At 39.6% G+C, this 23,801-nt stretch overlaps 1 protein-coding gene across 5 annotated transcripts in view; it reads left to right on the forward strand.

The window, feature by feature from the left end:
* RhoGEF3 (Rho guanine nucleotide exchange factor 3) overlaps positions 1-23,801 on the forward strand; it is a 135,169-nt gene that overhangs the window by 103,736 nt on the left and 7,632 nt on the right. For 4 of the 5 annotated variants that reach the window (XM_033338953.2, XM_033338954.2, XM_033338961.2 and 1 more), the window contains 6 exons: positions 4,536-4,650; positions 12,978-13,105; positions 20,492-20,887; positions 21,182-21,284; positions 21,573-21,761; positions 23,450-23,661. In XM_033338953.2, coding sequence (XP_033194844.2) covers positions 4,536-4,650; positions 12,978-13,105; positions 20,492-20,887; positions 21,182-21,284; positions 21,573-21,761; positions 23,450-23,661 — 1,143 coding nt within the window. The remainder of the gene's footprint in view (positions 1-4,535; positions 4,651-12,977; positions 13,106-20,491; positions 20,888-21,181; positions 21,285-21,572; positions 21,762-23,449; positions 23,662-23,801) is intronic. The other variant, XM_076622369.1, reaches the window with a different exon arrangement.

The raw sequence follows: 23,801 nt of genomic DNA on the forward strand, positions 1-23,801 counted from the left end.
TGTTATGGTATGGGTTTATTTGTAACTTTTGCATTTTTTCGTTTCAAGAAAGGAAACCTCCCGGATTCGCGAAAATTCACACAAATATTTTTCTCGAAAATCGAGTCTGGCAAAAACCTCCGTTATTTTCAGCCAGAATTTTTTGCGCTTGATTCACGTTATAAATGTCTACTGCACTCTAAAATGAATCGAACTCGCGGTGGAAGTGTTTTTTGACCTCCCTTTTTTTTGAAACAACGCGTATTTACAAGTGTTGATCTTGTCTCGATGGTTGAAACATTATTGTTGATCTTGATCGCTTATAAACTTCGAAGTTTGAATTTTTAACTTTTTTCTGCTATTTAAATATAACCTCTAGTACGCAGATTTCAACTAACGAAAAAGCAACAACAGCTTTAAAGCAGACTCTCGTATCGAAGAGAACACGAGAATAACAGATAAGATTTTCCATTTTTCACAGAAGAGCAGTTTTAATATTCGATATGTCGTCAATCAATCTCGCATTGCCAAAACTGTCTTTACTTTTGAAACGAAAAATGTGTTTTTCAACCTTTCTATAAGTTTAAAAATATTACTTGTTGTAATATTAAAATATTGATTCTTAATACTTACACCCGTGAATAATAATAATAATGATAATAATAAAAATGCTATTTTAGGTTAAATTACAAAACTTATATTTTTCAATTACTTTCTGCTATGTGCAAATGTCATATTAGAATACCCTTTTTTAATCATAATTATCATTAAAATCAGAAAATCAACAATGTACTTGTCAGGATTCTTTCACCTTCAGTTAGCCTTACACCAGTCATCCAGTGAATAAGCTGGTCTAGTTCGACAAAGATGCAGATGCTGTTCCTTTCCTTACGCAAACTCGGCATTACTGGGATTTCTCGCTTGTCTATCATCCACGCTTCGTCTTGAGATATTACAAATTTTTATAGCGGACGACTACCAAGCTTGGCAATTATCGATTTCACGGTACTATCGGCTATAAATCGTAGCAAATTCCTCTGTCAGAGCGAGACAGTAACGGTAACAAACATTTTTACGCAGCTCGGCGTAAGGGGTAGTTTTGAATCGATTTGAATCGTGGCTAGGACACGTCCAAAGCGATGAAGATAAAAAGCGCAACTACGTACTCACGTATATAGGTGCGTTGGTGCGTTGCAGTTGTACGAGGGAAGCTGTATTGCGAAACCGGTAAGATTTTACGACCGGTTCTTACGGCCTGTAACAGCACACCCACGTGAACTTAGGGCGATAAATACGATTGTTTATTTGGCCAGGGTGCATCGATTTATCTGTGCACTGTGTCGGAAAGTCGATCGTCCAAAAAAAGAAAAAGAAAAAAAAGGAAAGAAAGAAAAAACGACGCGAAACCAGTCGGAAAGCACCGATATAAGCGTTGAATAAATTTCTCTCTTAACAGTCGCCCTTAACCCTTCGTCCTGATCAGCCTTTTAGTCGGCTTTTAGTATTTTACACCCCGTTTCTCTCCAGGAGGAACGAACGCTCGAATAAATACAGGATGTGTTCGGATTCGATTCTTGATTACGTTTTCCATAATTCAATCTTCTTCTTTTTAACTTTTGTCGTGGATCTCGTTGACGATATGGTAATCAATTAGGGTCTCGGAATTTTATTTGCTTTGACTTGTATATATTTATTTATCCGTCTGCATTTCTACGTTGAGGAGGTTTATGTTCGTTTTTATATTCGCTGGACCATCTCTTAAAATTACGTACGCAGTTGAAGTAACAGGTAACGAACGAGGTAGCAAGGCTGAAACGTTGTTGTGACAGAGATACGAGTTTTACAAAATATCCTAGGCGACGCTGAACTCAGATTTCGTTTACATAAATCAGAGTTATCCAATTCGGCTGTAACTTGTTACAGAGTGAAAATGTTTTGAGAGCTTTCACGAAACTGTCGCGTATACCTGTCTGGATCAACAGTCTTTATCAAACAAATTTCATTTTTTCGATGCCACCGTAAAGTATCGAATTACCTCCCTTGACGGACGAATTCGTACTAATTGCGATCGTAATAAAAACATGATTGCATAATTGCGAATTTTAGCATGCGACGAAGTAGGCACCTCGATCGTAAAATATTGTTCATAAATATCGTCCTTGAGAAAAAATACATTTTTCTTATCGAACTCCGCTAAAATGTGTTTTACGTGCTACTTAACTTCGACGATAATCGTATCGTATTTTAGCATATTTAGATTAGAAGGAAAGGTAAACAACGAAATAAGTTACGCTAAATTACACATCTATGTACTGTGTCCCGCATCAGCAAAGGCTATTAGTATTACCACGTTAATTCGTCAGTTACGAAATACCACAATTTAAATTGTAATTGGCTCCGCTTCGCGAAAATAACGTTTAGATCAATATTTAAACAATACTCGTAAAAGATCGCCATTTTCAATGTTGAAAATTCAACGTACACGAAACCACAAGCCACGCAATACCATTTCCAAGAGTTTAACTAAAAAACCAAAGCGTGTCAACGGAAAGATTCTCGCGTCGCAATGTCGAAGCGTTAAACAATCGAGATAATTATAAGTACAAACGCGTGTAGTTTCCAGCAGATATTTATCCAGGGACTCTGTAAAGGTTTCGTTTCGAGATGGCACGGAAATGGTTTTGTTCCCATCAGCCTTGGAAATATTGACCGAGTTCCTTGCACTTTCCACGCGAAAACCAGCTAATATTCCGGCCTCGTTCCCCGTACACGTATGTCATGCTCGATGATTACGAAACTCTAGATAACGACGAGATTAGCTAAGGTGCGGTGCGAGAAGTACTCGCGGCGAGTTGCCGCGACGGTTGCTAATATCCGCGTGAGCGCTAGTCTATGATTCACCACAAGCAACGTCTCGATGTCTCAATTTCCGAAACGAGAGGCAGGATTTTCCCTCGTTTCTGTTTCCCTCCGGTGCTACCGGTAAATATTAACTAAAGATGGTTGGTACTCAGGCACACATTCGACGTTCGAGCACTCTGTTACGCCGTTAAATAAATCACACGGCCAACATCACGCGTTCTTCTGTTGCTTAGAATCTATCCCACGTACACCTCGTACAAATTGCCCCGACCAACGTGGAAAAATCCGACAGATAACAAGGTTTCTGTGTGAAATCTGGCTTCAATGCCCTCATCGACACTCCTTCTGGGAAAGCTCATAAAGTCGGACATTAATGGCGTTAATCGTCCCACCTAATACCGTAGCGTGATCTTACCTTGCTGTCGAACGCTTCCTGTTCGCGAGGGCACGCGACCGTGCAAATCATTTCCCACGATGCTTTCACTCTGACCTAATACGTCATTATCGGCGCGAGAATATCGCCGTACTATAAACGACGGTTCGTTCGACAGACGACGGTTCGTTCGACAGACGACGGTCCGTTCGATAGACAACAGAACGAACGATTTGGTCGTCAGCCGGCGAAAAGAGCAACGGTGTTCCAGTGACGTGCGTTCGAACGACGCGACGTGCGCCCGGACGACTCGAGTGTGACGTTAAGACATGATTTTTATGCTGGCAAAACGAATTTTTACACGGTTTCCACGCTCCTGAGTCTCTCGCTTGACTGACAGGCGAGTCGTTTTCATCTGAAAGCGAAGGATCACGAGATACCAACAGAAGCGCATCGATTTATCCCACTTTCTACGTGGTTGTCGGTCGAAATGTGGACGTGACGGATCCTTTCTCGTAGCTTGGGAGTGGTTCGGATAAAACCTGTCGGTTTAGAAACAACAAACGCGTCTTCTTCCTTAAGCTCGTCGAACGATCCGTTTATAGAGGAATCGATGACGAGTTTCTAATTTATGAAAGGGGAACAAAGGAGGGCTTTGAGTATATAATTCCAAGTGCTATGTATATATTCATTGCACGACGCACTAGCTCTTATAAGTCTCCCGAAGTGATACTTTCGTCAGGAAATACACGGCAACTACTACAACGATCATAGAAAACATTGACGATAACGAGTTTATAAATCAGAGAGGATTTTCTCTGGTGAAACAGCTAGCAAAGTTCCGAGCGTTGATGCGTTCAACGATTGGCAAACAAGAGGATCTATGGATTTGATCGTACGATCGTAGATCACCCTCTCATAGATCATTGTCGGATGCAATATATCGACATATCCGAAGGGCGATTATCGACGAGCGAACGTGTAAATCACGCGCAGAGACCCTCAGCCGCGTAATTTATTACCCACTACCTGACCACGATGACAAGTCTTGCCCTATAATAATTTATTATGCGATCTAATCGCTTCCCAGCGTTCATTTTTACCCCTTGTCAATGTGAAAGTCTCGGCTCTATGCGACACGACGGTGTCAAAGGTCTTGCGTAAACGTGAATCATCTTGGAATTCGTACGTACATTCCAGCTGTTCGCTAATCAAGATTATGCGTGTTCATTTTTTTTCGTCCGAAGGTTGTTCGTTAAACGAACAAGAACATTTTTCCTACGATAACACGATAAAAATTGATCGTTTAATTTGATTTCAGCAATAACAAAGGAGGATCCTGGCAACGTGGCCAGAATTCCCAAAGGTCGAGCCCCAGCCCCAGTCGACTTCACCACGCACAGGAAGCAGCCACACCTCACACAGCTCCTGTTTCCGTGAGTATCCGAATCCCTCCGGAAATTGAATCGTTTTTTTATTATAATACGACCTATCGTTCCATTATACCGACTTCTAGAACGTACACCAATCGGCGTGCGATTCCTTATCAATCATCAACCAATTTCTATCCCCCAACGGTATCTTAAAATTTAAGAAAAAGTAAAAACCGAAGAAAGAAAAGCGAGTAAGTCATGAAAAAAACGAGGTGATGGAAAAATGCTTTCAGATGTTTTTAACATTCGAGGAACAGCGTAGCCGCGTTTCTCTTCTTCTAAAAGTTTCGTGGTCGATTCACCGGAAGGCTCTCGCAACTTTCTTTCCCAAGAGAACTTCCGAGCGGCTCTCTTGAACTTTTCAGCCGTCTTATAGCGTTCCGGAGCACGATCGATAAAAGGTTTCCAAGAGTTCCCCCCTAGTCTTCTGAAATTATCACTGATTTTCTCAATCGTACCCAACGAGGAAAGTTGGGTTGCTCTCTCGTGTATAATGTTATAATACTAAATCCCTACTTAGCATAATATTTCGAGAATAGAACGAGAGTCGGTGAAACGCTAGCGACAGAACGCATAACGATCTCAATTAATATCACCGGGCTACGTGATAAATTATCACGAGAAACAGTTCTGGTTGCGGTGCTCGTACGTCCTTTGCAGATAAATTCGCAAACTTACAACAATGCGACAGTTAGTCGGGGCAAAACGTTTCGAGGTTTAATTAAGCTGACCCGAATCAACGCAGCTGGAGCTCTGTTGTTAAGTTTGTATAAGAAACTCGTAGAAAAGACGGTTTTCGCGTAGCTTTTATAACGTTTCATACGCTTTCACAGCTAAAAGCGTTTGCTTGCAGCTCCTGGAGAGGATCAGCCCTCTTAACAGGACGCACTTTCATCGTAATTTCTCGCGAGAACTTTCCAACGACACGAAATAAAAATAGCGTGTAGATTTTGTGTGAAACACGGTATTGGATGTTCAAAAACAGTCGTACTATGTAATGTAACGATTTCATAGAAGAGTAACTTCAATCATTTTCGTTCATTACATTCGACTGATATGCTGATACGTCAAAACCTAGTTTGCTCATTCGTATGTAATGATACGTACATATCCTCGTTCAAAATTCTTAGAAGAATTACTAGATTAGTTTCAAAATTGAAAAAATTGTGTGCATAATAAAGGCATAAAAAATAGTATTCATATAAGAAAACAGTAATAAAATCGTAATATATTAACAATTTATTCGAACCTGCAATTTAAAACTCATAGTCTATTTACATCGAATTCCAAAGTTTCATCAAAAATAGAGGTCATAAGATTTTAGAGAAAGGAATTCACTAACATCCTTCATATACGAGTACAATTTCATTGAGATTTTCATGACATTAAGTACATGTAGCTGTCCTCTTTTGTCTCTATTAGCTGCAGTAGATATGCTAATCGTGATAGTCAAATATTATTCAATCCTTGTTAAGATATAGGTACTTACTTTAAACTACGCTCAACCGACTATGTGTTTGTTCTCGTTACATAGTATGCTCGCTATGTGTAGACTATACACGCCTGCTGTCGTTGACGAATGGCTTGGTTAAACCATCGAAAGTACTTCCATCCCCCTTCTAATGCCTTTCCAACAGCGATCCTCGTGCGCGATTACAAGAAATCCGATAGAAACTTTTCAACGCGGTTCGATCGGCAGTGAACGCGCGCAATAATAAAGTCGTCGTGGCTACTTTTATTTCTCGATACTCGTGTAATCCTTTCGAATTGTCGAGAACCCGAAGGTGGATGGAATCGGACAAAGAGCGGCGAAGCAGACGTTGCGAGGCTCGCTTCTCCACTTCTCCTACGGGAAGTTGTGTCACGGCCACGATAACGTGTCTAAGATTTGCATCTTCGCGAGGGAATTCCACGATCTCGCGGCACGAATCCGGAATGCGGCGTGTTCGCGTGGATATCCAGGCTCGAAAAGCGGGTTTGCTGGATCCTCCGGATGATCTCGATCACTCGAGCGGCGCGCGTCCCCGTAGACCGAAACCGTCCGACAAGAATCTCCGATCGCAAACCAAATCCCGTCGTTCTATCGCCTGTTCGAGCTTTTCTTCCGTATTCCGTCGGACGCGAGCCACGATGGATCAAGGACGTAACACGACGTCGTGGCACGACTTTAAAGCGACTCACCCGCCTTCCGGGACAATATGTCACGCGCCACCATGATCGATACTTTTTTCTACGTGCTATCCGGGACGCTCAGGGTGACGCGTAGAATTTTCCGTCCACGAGAAGGTCAAATTGCTTGAACGAAAAGAAACGTGGCGATGGGAGGTATGGAGGGGGAGGAACAAAATCGATAAGTTGCTGCGCTTTTAATACTTTTTAGAGAGGAAGGTGTAGGCGGTGGTTTTCTGAAAGTGATTTATGGTACTGTGGTCCTTCTTCTTGTTGTGTCCTATATTAGCCGAGAAGAAAATATTATTTAATATGAATGTCAGAATATGGAATTGGAGAAACAGATAAAACATGTAAAATCATAGAACGATGCTTTTAATACTTATTAAAAATTTAGCATGCGCTATGAAAATGAGGATGGCCTCAAAGATATTAGCTTTTCGTTCTCTTTAATGCTAGACCAGAGGATAAAATATTTTTGATGTAGAGATAAAGGTACAGGATTATGTGGGATCGCAGAACGATGCTTTTGATAGTTATTAAAAGAGGAACGTGGAATGGTGAATAGTTTTAAAGATGTAATTTATTTAATTTGTTGTTAGACCACGAGAACACATCTTCCGATATAAATAGGAGACGATAGATTTCGATAAACACACAAACCATGTAAAATCGTGGATTAGAATATTCCCATGAAATTAAGATAATCATTGAGATAATCTGATGGAATCTGCGACGCAGCTTACAAAGGCGATGTCCACGGTTACATCTAATTGTCAGCTAAATACCTGTCCCGTAATATGACAGTGATCTGTGCATAAACCTGGTAGATACAGTCAATTCGACACGACATTGTTACCGGTAATGTTAACGTGCAGGTACGCGATGTCGTTGGTGTGAATGATGCATGTCGTAGCAAGAAATGATACGCAGCTACACGTACAGTTAGAATGCAATATGTAATCGGTATATATTAACACGCTCTAATTCAAACGTAGGTGTAATTGAAAGAGTTAATGAAATTCTGTCTTCTGATCTTTCATGCGAAACGCTTGCGTCGACGATACGCTTTTTCTTCTCCTTCTGTTTTAATTAATAGCCAACGCAACTTTGTGTAAACGTGTATATGCGTGAATGTACATCGTAAAAGTGAAAATAATTAGAGGAACACTCGTTCGAATTATTTTATCACTGGCTAAGCTATCCAATATACTAAAAGCTTCAACCCTGTTACAGGATACGATTCTAGGAATTGGGACGAGTCGTAGTTTTTTTCTAAGTAAGGAAAGAAGAAGTCGGTCGTGGGAAACATCGCGCGATTTAATAAGATTTACTCTCCCCTGACTACATTTTCTTTATGAATTATACGCAAACCGTAATTGCGGTCTCTCTTTAAGACTGGAATAATCAAACCTAGACTTTCTTCCTTGTAATTGCTAAAAAGACGTAGACACATTTGACGAAGTTAATGTGAATTTTTGTTCAAATGGAAATTTTATCTTTGCCATACTATTTTCATAGTTATTTATATATCTACGCGTGTGTTTAATTATCTAATTCTAATCCTCCTTATATGAGTCCTATGCGCCGACTGCAGGTCCTAACATATGTTCTCGTCCTCTCTATAAATTGACGATTCTTTCTTTATATTTACAAATATATCAAAATATATCAAATCAGAGATATTAAACAACCAAGGTAATTTAAATTAAGTTCCTTCAAAAACAAGCGACAGAATCGTGGTTGAAAGATAAAAGTAATTAAGAGAAGTTAGCCGAACGTCAAGAGCCGCAGGTTATCGAGAGCATTGGAACATTCGAAGGTAATGATCGAACGGTACCATACCTATGCAAATAACATATATTCCTGTGACAGCGTGCATTTAGATTCGTGGCTGAGACGTCATAAGCGCGAAACCATTATTCATCCAACCTTTCTATCATCAGACGCTTCCGAGGAGGAAATTACGAATCTCGTGTTTAACTGATCAAACGTCTGACGTATTTCTTTGAAAATAATTTCGCGACGTTACCGCTTCTAGTATTATTCTACAACTTCTTCATGATTGATGTTTATTTAATGAATCTGCAGAACTATCAACATCGAGGATTTCGAGCAACTTTCCCTATTCACCGAAAAATCAATCGTATATAGCTTACATAGATAACGTTTTCCTTATCGTTCTTCGAGATTCGGCACACAACTTCGATAGCTATTACAAACCATTTCAATATTTCTCACTGATTTTATTAAATTTTATTCGATTTCGACAAAACGAACGAGATGCATTGGAATCCGATTCTGCGGACAAATAAACGCGCGCCGATTGGCTCGTATACCTACCTATTAAATCAGAATTTCTTCCGGTAGAGTAAGTTAGCTGAATGCCTAATCAAGCAGAGATCAGAATTCGTCTGGATCATTCCATTGCGCCAAAATCGTGTACAGATGAATAATTCGGCAGTGACCTCGGTAACCTCCAATTATCGGTACCGTGGGCACGATAGGATCGAAGTGTATGTAGGTTAAAGTCTGTACCGAGAACATGCAAATGCTCTCAGAATACTGTTAATTAAGGTCTGATGCGCATTGAAAATTCTGTCAGACTGCGAATCAAGTCGTCTGGACAATTTTCAAACTGTTAGTTGCTATTTCAATTCGTCATTTATAAAGGAAGAGGAGACGGAAATAAAGAAAGAATATGTGTTTAATATAGCAAATATTGAAGGTGAAATAAATCTAGAATAACTGTTCCATTTTGGAAAAATGACAAAATTAACCGTCAATTTGGGACATATTAAATCATGATGTATAAAATATTCATCAATATTTGCTAATATACGATGACATAATTGATCAGTTTTAATCGATGTTTATTGAACTGAATATATATTGCATTAAACATGTGGTACGAGTGAACACTATGGTAGAACGATGAAACGCCTCGATGATGGCCGATAAAGATTTCCATATTTTTACCAAGAAGCCGTTTTTCTTTTTCACTAACTTGGCGGAATAAAGCGGAAAATGTAATGTAAACTTAGGTCAGTGATTTTAGCCATGATTTTGAATCATATATCGTGGCTTCCCGCAACAGTAGCAAATACTGTCAACGCATATTTTCCGGCTGGCAGACTCGTTTTGTATTCGAATTGGCCAGGCCGGACGTTTACAAATTTGAATTTGAATGGTTGCTCCGTGAAAACGGTGTCGGAGACAAAATGCAATATTTTCATGAGGAGACCATTTCGTCCGCGATGTTACACGCGATTGAATTGCTTTCGATTCGATCGTACCGATCGAACTTTTATTTTTCGTTCGTTTCGGCACGAAAGGCACACCGAAGAAACCCAGCACCGACAGAAAAGCAGTTCGATGCTATCGAACTTCTCGCACCGACCTTAATTAAAAGTTTTAATTAAAGGTTAGCACGAACGCTAGCACGGCCTATGCATATTCAACGCTGTAAAACATTTTTCGCGGTTCTCACCTTTCGTTCTCCTGTGTTTCTTTGACGTAACTATTTAGAAGAATTAGAATGTGTCTATCCTTGGCATCGTGCGAAACTTTAATTGGAAAATTTGCAACTTTTCAAATTGTCCCGTTGCGATCGACTTCCATGCTAAGTAGAAACGCCTAGCCACGGTTGATTGTTGTATACACGTACGTGTGTACGTACGTATATAATTAGGACGTTGAAGAGAACTTAAGAAACGTGACTGCTGTTTTTTATCGTAGGCGACAGTTTTTTCCGAATATTAGACCTAGGACGAACTACTTCAGTGACGACCTGAATAGCTCGATCTTGGTTCATCTAGCAATCCAATTAACCGACTTTTCTCTCCTCTCTGTACAGTTTTTAGAACTGGGTCTCTTCTTGCATCGTTATGTTTTGTACTCTAAAAATATTAGAATTCACGAAACAAAAAGGGAACTTGTCGACCTAGATAATTTGGCCAATATAGCAATACATTTATAATAAATAAAGTATCAGAAAATCGAATCATCTTTATTACTTATTAGAGAAAGAGACGCGAAAAAATGTATTTAATATCGAAATTCCTTGCGAGAAGTAAAAAGCGACGAACGAGTGGTCCGCGAAAGAGGTGGCGAATAAAAAAAAGTAATAAACGAAAGTAGAATCGAGCGAAGCGGGAACCATTCGTAATTAAGAAGACCAGACAATGGTATCAAGATATTTCGGTGGGGATGAATTCTTTCGTTGTGCAGTTAGCGCGAACAATGCTTGTTCTCGACGAGTCAAGTGACTTCTCGACCTCTCTTTTGCTATAGAAACGACGCCGTGAACAGAAATGTGGTCCGAGCTCGTTTAGGAAACCGGAAGGTGACATACCGTCGATCGATGTTCCTTTACCTCGTAGCATTCCACCGAACACTGGTAATTCTATCAAGTGGAACGATTCAACATCTATATTTCATTGTGGAGACCATTATGTTTAACGTGAGAACCCCGTCAAGCTGTGTAAACCGATTTTGACGAAGGTAGATAGGTAGATTAACGAAAAATATTTAATCTCTGTTCGAAATAAAATGACGATAATAAGGCTGAAAAACGTTCGTAAATTTGTGGATAGAAGCAATATTAGTCTTACAGATAATGCATATATGGAAAGTGAAAGTTCTTACTTACTAATACAGAGCCTAGTTTTTAACCGAAGAATGTGATACGAGACTAGAACAGAAATTATGTGTTTTGAAATTGAACTCGAGCAGCCTCGGTCGACAATGATGTATGGATTGCGCTACGATATATAAATGTATAGGCGCATGGTAAGAGTGCTAACCTGTTAGAGCGATAAAATACTAAAATCATTAAAATTTATGTAAGATTCGTATTAAGTATTACGCAACAATTTGTCTCAAGTTCTATACAAAAATATTTAATCGACGGTTTACTTGTTACTCGGTAAAAACTATTCCGCGATAAAAATCACGTTTCCTACGTTTAATTCCACAGCCTACAGTTAATCTACTAAATTTATAACGTGTCATTAAAGGTTTTACAAACTTTCTTGTTGCGCTACCGTAAATCAAACGGTAGCACTTTAAACCATGGATATGCCTAATTATAGCTTTCTTTTTAGTGCGTCGTAAACCAATAATTAACTGACATATGCATAACGATGGAACAGTTAACCGTTTTATTAAAACAATAAAATAGAAAATAAAACGTCGTTGCGCAGCAACTCGATCTTAAATCAGCAAAACATCGTTTCCGCCAGGGAACGATCGCGTAGATACAAACGAGCTTCGTGGCGCTATGGCATTTACCCTTTTCATTTCCGTGAATCCACGAAATCGCATCGCGATCATTGACAGACGCAGATTTTCGACTGTGACGTTTGCTAATGGAAGCATCTTCTACCGATCGAACAGTTAGTTTGTCAGTACTAAGCTTCGTCAATAATATCCCATCAGTATACCGATTTCTACCCTTCGGCGGTTATAGTCTGTCAATAATCCATTCTATTGACAAACAGTGTAATTATTTTTTTGAAACGATGGATACAACTGTAATGCTTGGTGTAAAAAAATACGAATTGTAAAGTGATCGACTAATAACGGCAATCGTTATAATTAACAAACTTAGAGAATTCCTCGCTATGAATAGAGAATTTTTACCGTAAAAACTACTTTCTACCTAGGCCATTACAAAGCATCGATCGATGGAATCGAACTTCATTCGAATAATATTCCGATATTAACGTAGTTATCTCATCCAACGATTAATAGCACACAATACGATTTATTATTGAATCGCATCCTATTATTCATTCTTAAGAAGAGGAACTAACGACTCAGCGTGGAAACGTGAATGGAGGCATAGTGACCCAGAGTCGACGTAACATTGAGCACGGCGTGCTTACGAAATAATTCACTAACGAGATATATGTCGGACGTTGAATATTCTTCGATGGTAGGCTCGGTTCGATAAGCCTGTCTAGATAGGAGCGATCGAGAGCATTCGTGCGTGACGAATCATGGGAATAGATCGACGGCCGAGCAACTTTCTCGTGCGCGAGGTTATCACCGGGTTACATTGCATCTAACACTTTGATTCAAAGGAGAAAGAGTGGGTCTCCCGCGTAATTATGCGTGAGCCAGCGTGTAAAATGATTTCGATTATGTTTCCGTTGCAGCCGCTGCACGATCAACGATCGAACGCGTACACTGGAAAGGAGAGGAGACGAATTCCTGGGCTGAGCAAGGCGCAGAGGCGTATCAAAGCGTCGAGCACGCCGGCGCTTTTAGACCGTGATGTGGAAAGGTGAGTTGTTATTTTTGAATCGACTTTTATAATTCATTCGATTCTCTGAACGCATCGAGACCTGAGAGAAAATTTTATCGACACGTCCCGAGACATCTCTGTTCTTCATCTGTGTCTTTACATTTCGCGCATCTGCCAACTATTTTTGATTTGAAAACGACGCTTTGATTAAGGACTATTAGTTTTCTACAATGTAAAAATAAAATAATAGATTGGAAGAACGTGACTTGGAAAAATAATAAATTGAAAGAAGGATAAGAAAAGATAATTTTTAGAAGTTTCACTCAAACTTCGTCGAGTTTGCTATTGTAGAATTAAAATTCAGGATGCCTTGTATTATCCTTTCATTCTCTGTCAACTTGTCTCGCAGCCACAGCTGGCAGGCGGCAGATAAAGTACGAAACCTGTCCGTTTCGTGTCTTGTAGACTGTGCGCGCAGATTTCCCTGTTTCAGGAAGCATTGTTTGCTTCGGACGAAAAATATTGCACAGGTAAATATTGAAGTTGGCTTTCCTCGCGCGAGGCAAATATAAATACGATAAACGACGGATTTATGTACTTTTAATGCGAGTCCATTTGAGAACCACAGCTTCCTTTTACATAACGTAACATAATCTTCGTAACATAATGCGATATAATGAACGAGTACAGTGTAAATTACTATTATAAATCTTGAGAGCAAACAAGGTAGATACTTGAAATTAAGAGAACACGCACGACTGATTTTAGAAAAAGTAGGTAAAAGAATCAAGCGTCGCTCTTCAAAGAAGAACGTGATAATAAATTACGAACAAAGAATTTCTTAAAGCAACAACTCCAATAAATTTTATATTTTGTACATAAAAGGAACAAGAATTATTTATCATAAAATTATTACCATTACGTTTATTATTACAAAACATGGTACAGCAGAATTTTTATCGTATTTATACGGTATAATCAACGAAGGAATGAAAAATGAACAACCAGCGATTTCCACTTTGCTTGATTATCGACAACGTCGAGAGGTAAAAATGGTTTTAAAAAACAGTCGATCGAAGAGCGGAGCATAGATCAAAGGTGGCGGGTTGATCGCATCCAGGTTCGTTTGAAGTGCCTCCTCTTGCTTTCCAGCTTTCCATCATGACCTCTTGATCCCTTCAGCGTGTCTCGCAGCCGGGGTTGTTTGTCGAGGCAAGAATAAAGACGTTACTTCGAATGACCCGGCTCTGTTCCATCGACTTTGTACCTGGACGAACATTCATCCGGTCGTTGCTCTAATTACCAACTCAATAGAAAATCTCTCGCGACATCCTCTTTAGTTTTACGGAAGCGTATATTTGCTGCTGGTCTATTTTGCTCCAAAACAGCCCTGTTAATATTTTACGAGTAACCCTTTGCTGCAAATTGTTCGAAAATAACCGTTACATCGTCGTGTTTCTTGATTTTATACGCTAATTATGTTTAATTTAGAGGAAATTCCTTTTTGTAATCACTGTAACGTGTTTCGTCTGTACAGATAACCCTCGTATAACACGTTTCGTAGTTAGGTTCCAAAAAAATGCCTTGTTATGCGAATTCGTGTTATACGAAATAAAAAACTAACGTAAAGATAAAGATTAGGTTCTAACAATTAACAAAATATTATTCTCTTCTTATTATTCTTCTTATTATTAAATTAACATTAAATTAAATTAACAAATATATACTGTTTCTCATAAGAGATATGTTTATCAAATTTTATTAGAAGTATATTTATAAAAAAACCAATAATTAATTAAGAGTTTTACATGTTAACATCATTTATGTTAGTTATAAAGAATGTCATCGATTTTTTGTCGGGGAAGCTCTGACTTGCTACCTGTCTCTAGCGAACAAAATTTTTGAGCGTAAAGGCTTAATACTCTACGAACTAAAAATGAATCGAAAACGTCAATATCCCAAAATTCCTTATGGTAAGTTGGGACAAAACACAAACAAACACACCTGCTCAAATAAAGAATAGCAAATGACGTTTAAAAATTTCCATTACGTGCCTTTTTGTAACGGAGTTTTCCCCGGTTCTCGAACCGTGTTAAAGCAAAACCATGTTGTGCGAGGATTCCCCGGATACTCAAACTGTGTTAAAGCGAATCCATATTGTAAGAGTATCGTGTTATACATGGAATACTTGTGTTATGTTCTGAAATTTCTGCTGGAAATCTTTTTTATGAGAAAATTTTTTCGCATATTGCTAAGTTTCTACTATCGCGTTACTTTTTTTCTTAGATGTGTTAGAATTTATAAGAAAAATCGTAGAATCCCTTTGTTATTAGTTCGATCAAAGAGCCTCTAATGGTGAAAGCTGGTGGTAGGTTTATCGAAGCGATAACAATTTATCGGAACGTTAATTTTCTTCGCTTCGAAAGTTCTCACAACTTGGTAGCCTCGACAATGAGACGCAGCCCGGCATTATTCTAATTCGAAGTTTTGGAGAACGACAAGTTCTGCATTCATGATTCGCCTGAGTCACTTGCCTTCCACTTACGCTCTATTTGACGCTGCAAACTAATTCTCAATTGCGCGTAAATGTTTTGTATTTAAAAATTTGAATTCCAAGACAACAGAACGAGTTTAAAGAAAAATATCCTGCCGGGAGGGAATTTAATTAAAAGTTTCTGAAGTCTTGTAATTGGCAACTTTATTTTCGATTTGATTTTTGAAGTTGACGATGTGAAAATAAAATGAATGCTTGCAGAATTTCAGATAAAGTTATGTATAATTGAAAGTCTGAGGATTTGAATCAGAATCTAAATACAACGTTTCAAATTTAAAAATTCAAACTTGTCTCTCCTTAAAAATCCTTTTGTTCAAAAATCGTATAAATCCACCCTTCGAATTATTTTGTAATATCGATGGTATTTTTTACGAAGCTTTTAACGGAGGATATTAAGTTTTTATATTTTTTCATTCTCAGCCCATCTTATGGCCCATTAACAAAAGAACTTAGCTTTATCTTTCACGAACATCGAAAACTTTCTAACTTCCTTTAACCATATAAAAACTGATAAAATTTTCTTTATTAATCTCTCTCCAGAAAAATTTGCAACCCGTATTAAAAATTTCTCTACGAGGAACGATCTATATAGAGGGCACAAGTTGCAAGTTTTCGTATTACTTCGACCTGTAAGACAATTTTCATTATAATAAAATGCTTAAAGATCCGTTACCCAAAGATCTACAAGCGATTCGTTCCAGTCTACATACGGTTACATCGTCTTCGAGAGATCAAAGGGATCGAGGAGAAATTTATAAATGATCGATGATCGAACAAATTAACTATCTATTGGTTTCTCGTGAAAACAGTACCGAGCTGATTTAAACGCCTACGCGATACTTACAAAAATCGAGTGTACTCCACCTACACGTGTCGGTACTAGATTTGAACACAAATCGATAAAAAGGAAAGTTATCGTCTGTTTCATGTGCCACGTGCCTTCGCTACACAGAAGTCACATAGTCGAGAAAACGATAGAAGAGTTTGTCGACAGACCGGTACCTCATGAAAAATAATAATGTTACGAACGTGACCAATGTTTCCAAGTTTTCCCTTAGCGAAATTTTTTTACAAATTTTTGTCTGACCTACCTACAAAGAATTCCAATGTACCTCGAGTTACTTTAACAATAGAACTAACAGAGGAATACAACTTTCTAGAAATTCGTCGCAGACGTTTTTTCAATTTACTTTGTCATATTTTTAGATGTTTCAATAACTTTTGATTTACAAATGTATATTTCACTTCGATTTTTTCAGTCATTAATAGTTCTAGTGTTAAACGACGTCTTCGAACGTTATCGATTAGGAAATACTATAAAATCCGAGAAACGCTCGAAAAAGGAACATAGACCTACCACAGTTTTCACAATATCTGTGATTGAAAAATGTGTTGCCTCTCCCTTTCCCGGAAACTTTTTAAATACGCAAAGGGGAAGAACAAAAATGGACCACCGGATCGACACAGTTTCTCTGAACCACCGCAAACACAGGAAGATTGCAGTATACCGATTTCGTGGAGGCCTACAAGCAAAAAAGGGAAAAAGGCGCTCTGTGAACAAAAGGAGGAGCAGGGGAGGACAACGGAGATTAGCAGAATCCTCAAAGAGCCAGAGATGCGGCGCGGCGCGACGTCGCAGTGTCAAATTTGTACGTGGAAGGTGGCGCATTTACGATAGGACAGTAAAAATCCTGACGATTAAAAAGAAGACGAAAGAGGAGCCAGCGGGCCACTGTCGCTACAATGGATAAATAGTACCTTTTGTGGAGACTAACGGTGGCATTTCTTGGCTGCACCTCTTCCGTCCACAGTTCGCTCTGCCGAGAGAGAGAGAGAGAGAGAGAGAGAGAGACGGAAAAAAGGAACGAAAAGCGAGGGTGGAACAGAGTGAAAGGAGAAGTGAAAAAAAACAGCGTGTAAAACGAGGTGGGGGAAAACGAGCAACCCCTCGGCGTGTCGGTATACCTGAAGCGACCCTTGAAATCTGTTCTTGGAAGAGTTCACGAGGTGCACTGGCACACAAACCTTACACGCATGCACGTGTACACACACAAAGGCACGTGGGACACACGTGAGACTGGATTTGTGTGGCTGCCGGAGCCTTCAGTCGGCCGCAGCTCGTCGTTCAATGCACTTCCTCCTGGGCCAAAGTAGTTTCGATCAATTTTCTTATTTCGAGTGTGAGCCTTGTATTTTCGCGTACAATACCTCTTCTGTGACTCCACGAAACCAATTGCTATCGTACAAATGTATCCGATGCTTTTACCAAGACATTCGAACTCTTCGCTGCAATTTCTACCCTTGATCGAACAACCGTGAGAATCGTGTTGCTCGCTTTGGTGATTATGTCTTGAGCGCGTTTGAGTGATTGAAGTTTCTCGTAGATTCGCTTTTTTAGATGTTGACTTTATGAGCTTTGTAATCCAAGTGTAACTCGTTCGTTGGAAAGAAAAGGACGAATTACAAAGGAGAATGTGCGTGCTCGTGATTATATCGCAGCCGATCAACAAGTGACGGTTCCTCGTTGGAACGTCGGAACAACGGCGGTAGGCTTTTGTCGTGAAATAAAAATTCTAGCGTACAGGAAGAACGATTTCCGTGAATATCTTTATGCCACGGATTGTATAGGCCTGCGAGCGCAGCACGAGACACGAACGTGCACATGCATATGATGGTGGTTTGGTGTACTGGCCGAAGGTTTTAGTCGCCTCTAGACCGTCACTCGACGCATTTCCTGTCTAAAAGTGGTTGCAAGTGGTTTTTCGTGCGTCGAATAATCTCGGGGATTTTATTATCCAGGCTTGAATCGTATAAATAGAGAACTGTGAAGGAGAGAATATTTTTGTTCCTCTTTCTTTTTTCTTTTATTTTTCTTCTAAAAAGTGATAAATTTGTACCAAATTTTTTAAAACAAACTTTTTATCATAATAAACAGGACACCGGCGTCGGTTATGCGTGAATATTTTCAGTTTAATGTTTTCGAACAGTGTAAAAAGTGCTCGTGTTTTCATCGCGAGAAGTTTCAGAGAGTAGAGGGAGAAACGTGACGAGACCGCGAACGTAAAATGTTGGTCAAGCAAAAAATAATAAAATACATCGGATAAACATTAACCTGGAAGAGAACAGAATCCTCTCGATGATGTGGTACGTGACGCTGCAGCATGTTATCCTATTAATCTGACTTAGAAAAACCGCGAACACGAAAGAGTATCGTTGATTCTAGCAACTACAACTTGGTGACGTTAGTTCACCGTCTTTGCGTTTGCGACGTAAAAGAAAAAATATGTTTTATGGGCGTGTAATTAACTCGCGAAGGACAAAAGTAATGACTCAGAAATTTCATTATTTTCAAAAGAGAACGCAAAACACGAAATACGTCTACGTAGTTATCTTTTACCTTCAGAAATACAGAAAAAGAGAAGAAAGTTTCTTTTTTTCTCGATCGTATTTCTCCAGATCCGATCTCATTTCAAACAGGAATCACATATCTTCCATCGTGTAAAACGAGAGGCGTTTTAAAAACAAACTCGAGAATCTGATTTTCATGATTATATGTGATCATATGAATAACTCTTAATTAATAACGTCTTCAAGTAGCACAGTCGCCGAGTAATGTTTTACTCGGTTCGATAGTTTCGTTAAAAATCGTATCAACAGTCTCGGTCATTTCAAACCAAAAGAAGAACTTTTCACAGTAATATTTCTTCTGTATAAAATCATTTACTATTTTCACAGAACTTCTTCGTATTTTGAAATAAAACAAAGATACGCAAAATAATGGTACGCGCTTTTTAAATAAGCAACGAACGGTAGTGCAATTTCTCGATATAGAATGAATCAGCGTTCCACGAAAATGATACGTAATATGTCATACTTTGAGAAAGTATGCGAACGCGATACACTTGTGATTCGCGAAAATTTCGAAATATTTGGAAACAGCAGGTTTTCGTTCTCCAGGAGCGACATACGCAGAGGAGGCTACTCGCGGCGGTATCGTTTCCGTTATACAGCCTCGTGTAGACACCTGGTCAGCTGCCGTGCTCGATGTTCAGCCGCATAAATTGCCGTGCGCACCTCCGTGATCTATCAGTTTTACGACCCGTGTTTGCCGCAGCCTCTGCGCCGCGGGAAGAAACGGTGTTGAGTTTCCTAGGGCCCGTAAATTATTTTCCTCTCGCGATCACAATGGGCCATTGATTAAACGAATAATCGAAACAATCGCTGCTCGCGCCTATTAATTCCTATGTATGCGTGCGAGCAGCTCGAGAAATGGTCGGACGTAATCTTTTCTTTTCGTTACGACAATGTGTACGTTGAATTGATTGATTCTTTGGAGTTTAGAGAAATTATCGTATACTCCTTCCTTTGATGCACACGATTCTATTTTATTTCTTTTTCGATATGATTAGAATATTTTCTATAGAAAGAGGTCAGAGTTGATGCATGGATTTACATTTTCCTCGGTTAACCCATCCGCAACGGATCGCAACAATGTAACGATACGGACTACGATGCACTTAAATTTGAAGAAATAAATTATAATATAATTTCATAATAGTAATTCATAATAATAATATAATTTTATTATATAATTTGAAATTAGATTCTATGTCCCAATGGGCTTCGGTGGTGTCATTTTCAAATGTGTTATACCACAAATCTTCTTAACAAATGGATTTTTAAACAAAATATAATTTGCATTGATATTTTATATTTAATATTTAATCAAGTAATTGCTGAAGTTAGCAGCTTCCCATCATTCATCCCATATCAACTTTAGCCGTTTCGATTAGATTTGAGGAATAATATTTTTACGTAAAATATGTCTATCTACAAGTACTGAAAGTTCGATTTTGTTATTTTCTCAACAGTCGACAGTGGTCGGGAGACGAAGAGGATGAGGGCACAACAGGTCACGTAACAACGGAGCATCCTCTGGCGGAGGCGACAATTCCCTTGGTCTCCCACTCGCGTCTTCAAGAGCAGCCCTCTAACTTAAGTGCCAATCTTGTGACCGCTTCCGGGACCCAGAATCCTCCTCGTTCGAGCACGCAGAGCCAGCAAGAGAGCGTTTTGCAGAAATTCAGAAAGAGCTTCTCCTTGAGGTTCCACAAAAAGGGCAGCAAGGAGAGCAACGAGAGCGAGTGCCCGGCCGAAGATAACGATGGATCCGGCCCTCTGGACGAGGAGGAGGAAAGGGAACCGCCGATTGTCACGGAACAGACCCCTCAACACAAAGAAGACACCAATAATGACCAGAAATTCCGGTTAGTCCGATTGTCATTTTTTAATTGCGAACTTTTATGCATTTATTAAAAATTCGAAAATGCAAAAATATATGAAACATCTAAAGTAAAGTTGTCATTGTAACTTTCAATATATAACTAAATGTCTACTTAAGTCGTATTTCGTCAGTTTTGTTTATAAAAATATAAATTTGCATAGAAATCCGCATAGAAGAAATCATTATTTCTATTTCGTAAGAAAATTAAATCCTTGCAAATAAAACATTCCATTCTCAATTTGAATAAAAATAAACAAGTATTAAATCTTCGTCACAGGTTTGGTCCTCTTGTATGGAGAAGCAGTAAGGAGAGAAAAAAGGGCAGCAAAGCTGCCAGAAACGCGAAATGCAACAGCGGAGATAGCGGAATACAAATCGAGGTAAGAAAACAGCGAATCGTGGATAAAACGTGTTTGCACTTTAGGTCGTAGGAGAAGAGATCTAAATTTCAAATTAGCGAAATTAACGAGATGCATAGCATTTCCTTGAATCTTCCCTGCCTGGAGGATACTAGTGTACACCGATACAACCATCCATGCAACTAGTCCCGTTCTAGAAAATTCACTTTCCTATGAAGCGTCACGCCAGTCGATGGACTCTCTGTATCGGAAAATAAACATATCCAGCGTAGATTCGACGAGTAACGAAATAAATTGTAAACGATATAGATGGTATCTGGTGGAGCATTGACTGGGGGTGGTGGTGGTGGAATGATGGGGGGTGGTGATAGCTCCGAGTCCCACGATACGGACGTCCAAGACGAGACGGACAGCCCTCCAGCCCTTCGTAGGCGAGTCGCTGACAAATCACGACCCCAGTCCGAGCTCATCAACCAGATACTGATCGACAAATTTAAGGTAAAGACTATCGTTCTTTGCCCCCGTTTGCCCTGCTACATCCAATCTTCGTGTTAATTATTAACAACCGCCAGCCGCACGAGAACTTGCCCGTCATCGCTGTATCTGTGCTTAACGTCGTTGACTAAATGGGAGCACCGTAAACTAGAAAGTGTTTTGTATATACTTTTGTGCACCATATCTGGTGCACAAAAGCGACACGACCTCGTTGCGATCTCGTGATGACCCTATGCGATTATATAGGACCGCTGTAGAATTATATTTTTAATGTTGCAATACATACGAGCGTGTGATCCTGCTACGAGAAATATAAAGATACCGTGCAATTGCACAACATCACTGTCACGGAATCGCAACGACGCGACGTCGTGTTTCTCGCCTGCACTAGGATTACATTTTCGATAGTGGAATCGTACTCTCGTATGTATTGCATCATTTCGTTAGAAATACAAAGCTAACCAGATCGTAAAATATCGCTACTATAAGATCGCAATGGCGTTATTCGCATCGTTCCTTTGTATTTGGGTCCAGAAACATTTCAATCGACAATTCTTTTTTACTGTTCTTATTTAATCTCTCAAATACGAAACACTCTCTCCATTATAATTTTATTCGACTGTGAACAATTAATTGCATATAACAATTGTATGAGTATGATACCAAGAAACGAAGATTCCGAAGACAAACGCTTTTGCTTTCGATGGCGTGAAAACAATCCATTTGTCATGGATGTTGCATATGTACGTTTTTAATGCTTTTATTTGATTCGTGTGCAATTCTAGTCCTCGTGTCACATCATCTTTATCGACGCCCATCCTTCTTCTCCCATTTCTTGCCTGGCCGGTCGTATATAATTGCTATTGAGAGAATCGCACATTTGTAACCATTATCGGGCGACACATATGACTGTTTCCTTTGACACAATAACTCGCATTACTCACGTTTGTGTACGGTTTAGCCACGCTCGTACAGATCACCGGCAGTCACTGATACGCAGTCATAGACTATATCGCGTTGGCCAGGATACGAGGAGAGGAAACACACTCCTGGTTAGTTGATATCGGGCCGAGCACCCGACCGAACACGATTTATGGAGCCATGGACGAAAGTCGAGTCACCGCTGTTTGCTTTCGTCACCGTGTTTTTGCCTGTGTGATCGTATATAACAAAGACGTGTTTCAAAGATATGAACCCGTTAACGTGTCTGTTCACAGTGAAATTTAAGCTTTATACGATTCAAAATTGGGCTAAAAGCGTTTAAAAGTTTTTTTGACCAGCACGAAACACAGGTAAATAGTAGAACATAAAAATGTGAATAATAAATGTAACGTGGATCTAATTCGACGAGCGTGACATCAATAATATGGCACCTCTTTTCTAACATCACTGTGTACATCCTAATCCACAAATTTGGCTACTAATGTATCTGCCACGAGTACATAAACTTTCACGCTGTGAACGTAACTGAAAATACTAGAATTTATTGGTGTTTGTGCATTAACAAAATTCCACGGTGTGTATCTAATCGTAAGCAGAGATGGGAACGGCACTTGGCTAGCTTGATGATCAAGCAATTTTCTGGAAGACTGGCTTAACGTCACACACCCAGAAGAGCTGCATCGTTGCTTATCATTCGAACAACCACGTTGAAAAGTCGATGTTAACGAAAGGATGTGTAATACTTTCAGGCGGATCTTCAGAGCCGCACGTCGAGGCACCAGCATGTACGCAGAACGAACAGTGATTTAGGAGGTCAGAGGTTACTCCAGTGGGATACGAGGTCTGGTTACAGCCACGCGCACAATTACCGCAGGATGCTCTCGACGCCATCACCGATCAAGACGAGGCCTCCTAGACTCAGTCCGAGGCACTCCTCCCATGACATCGTTACGCTGAGAAGGTGGGTTTAATGATCGTGATCCGTCCCGTGCTTTTGCACCCTTATCGCAAACGCCTCATTGACTTTTTGCCATACTGCGAGCGAGGGTCAATTCTGACGAGAGAGCTGCAAACCTGACGCAATCGCTGGCGAAATTTCCC

This window comes from Bombus vancouverensis, chromosome 10, assembly GCF_051014615.1.
Source record: "Bombus vancouverensis nearcticus chromosome 10, iyBomVanc1_principal, whole genome shotgun sequence".
Taxonomy (NCBI): Eukaryota; Metazoa; Arthropoda; class Insecta; order Hymenoptera; family Apidae; genus Bombus; species Bombus vancouverensis.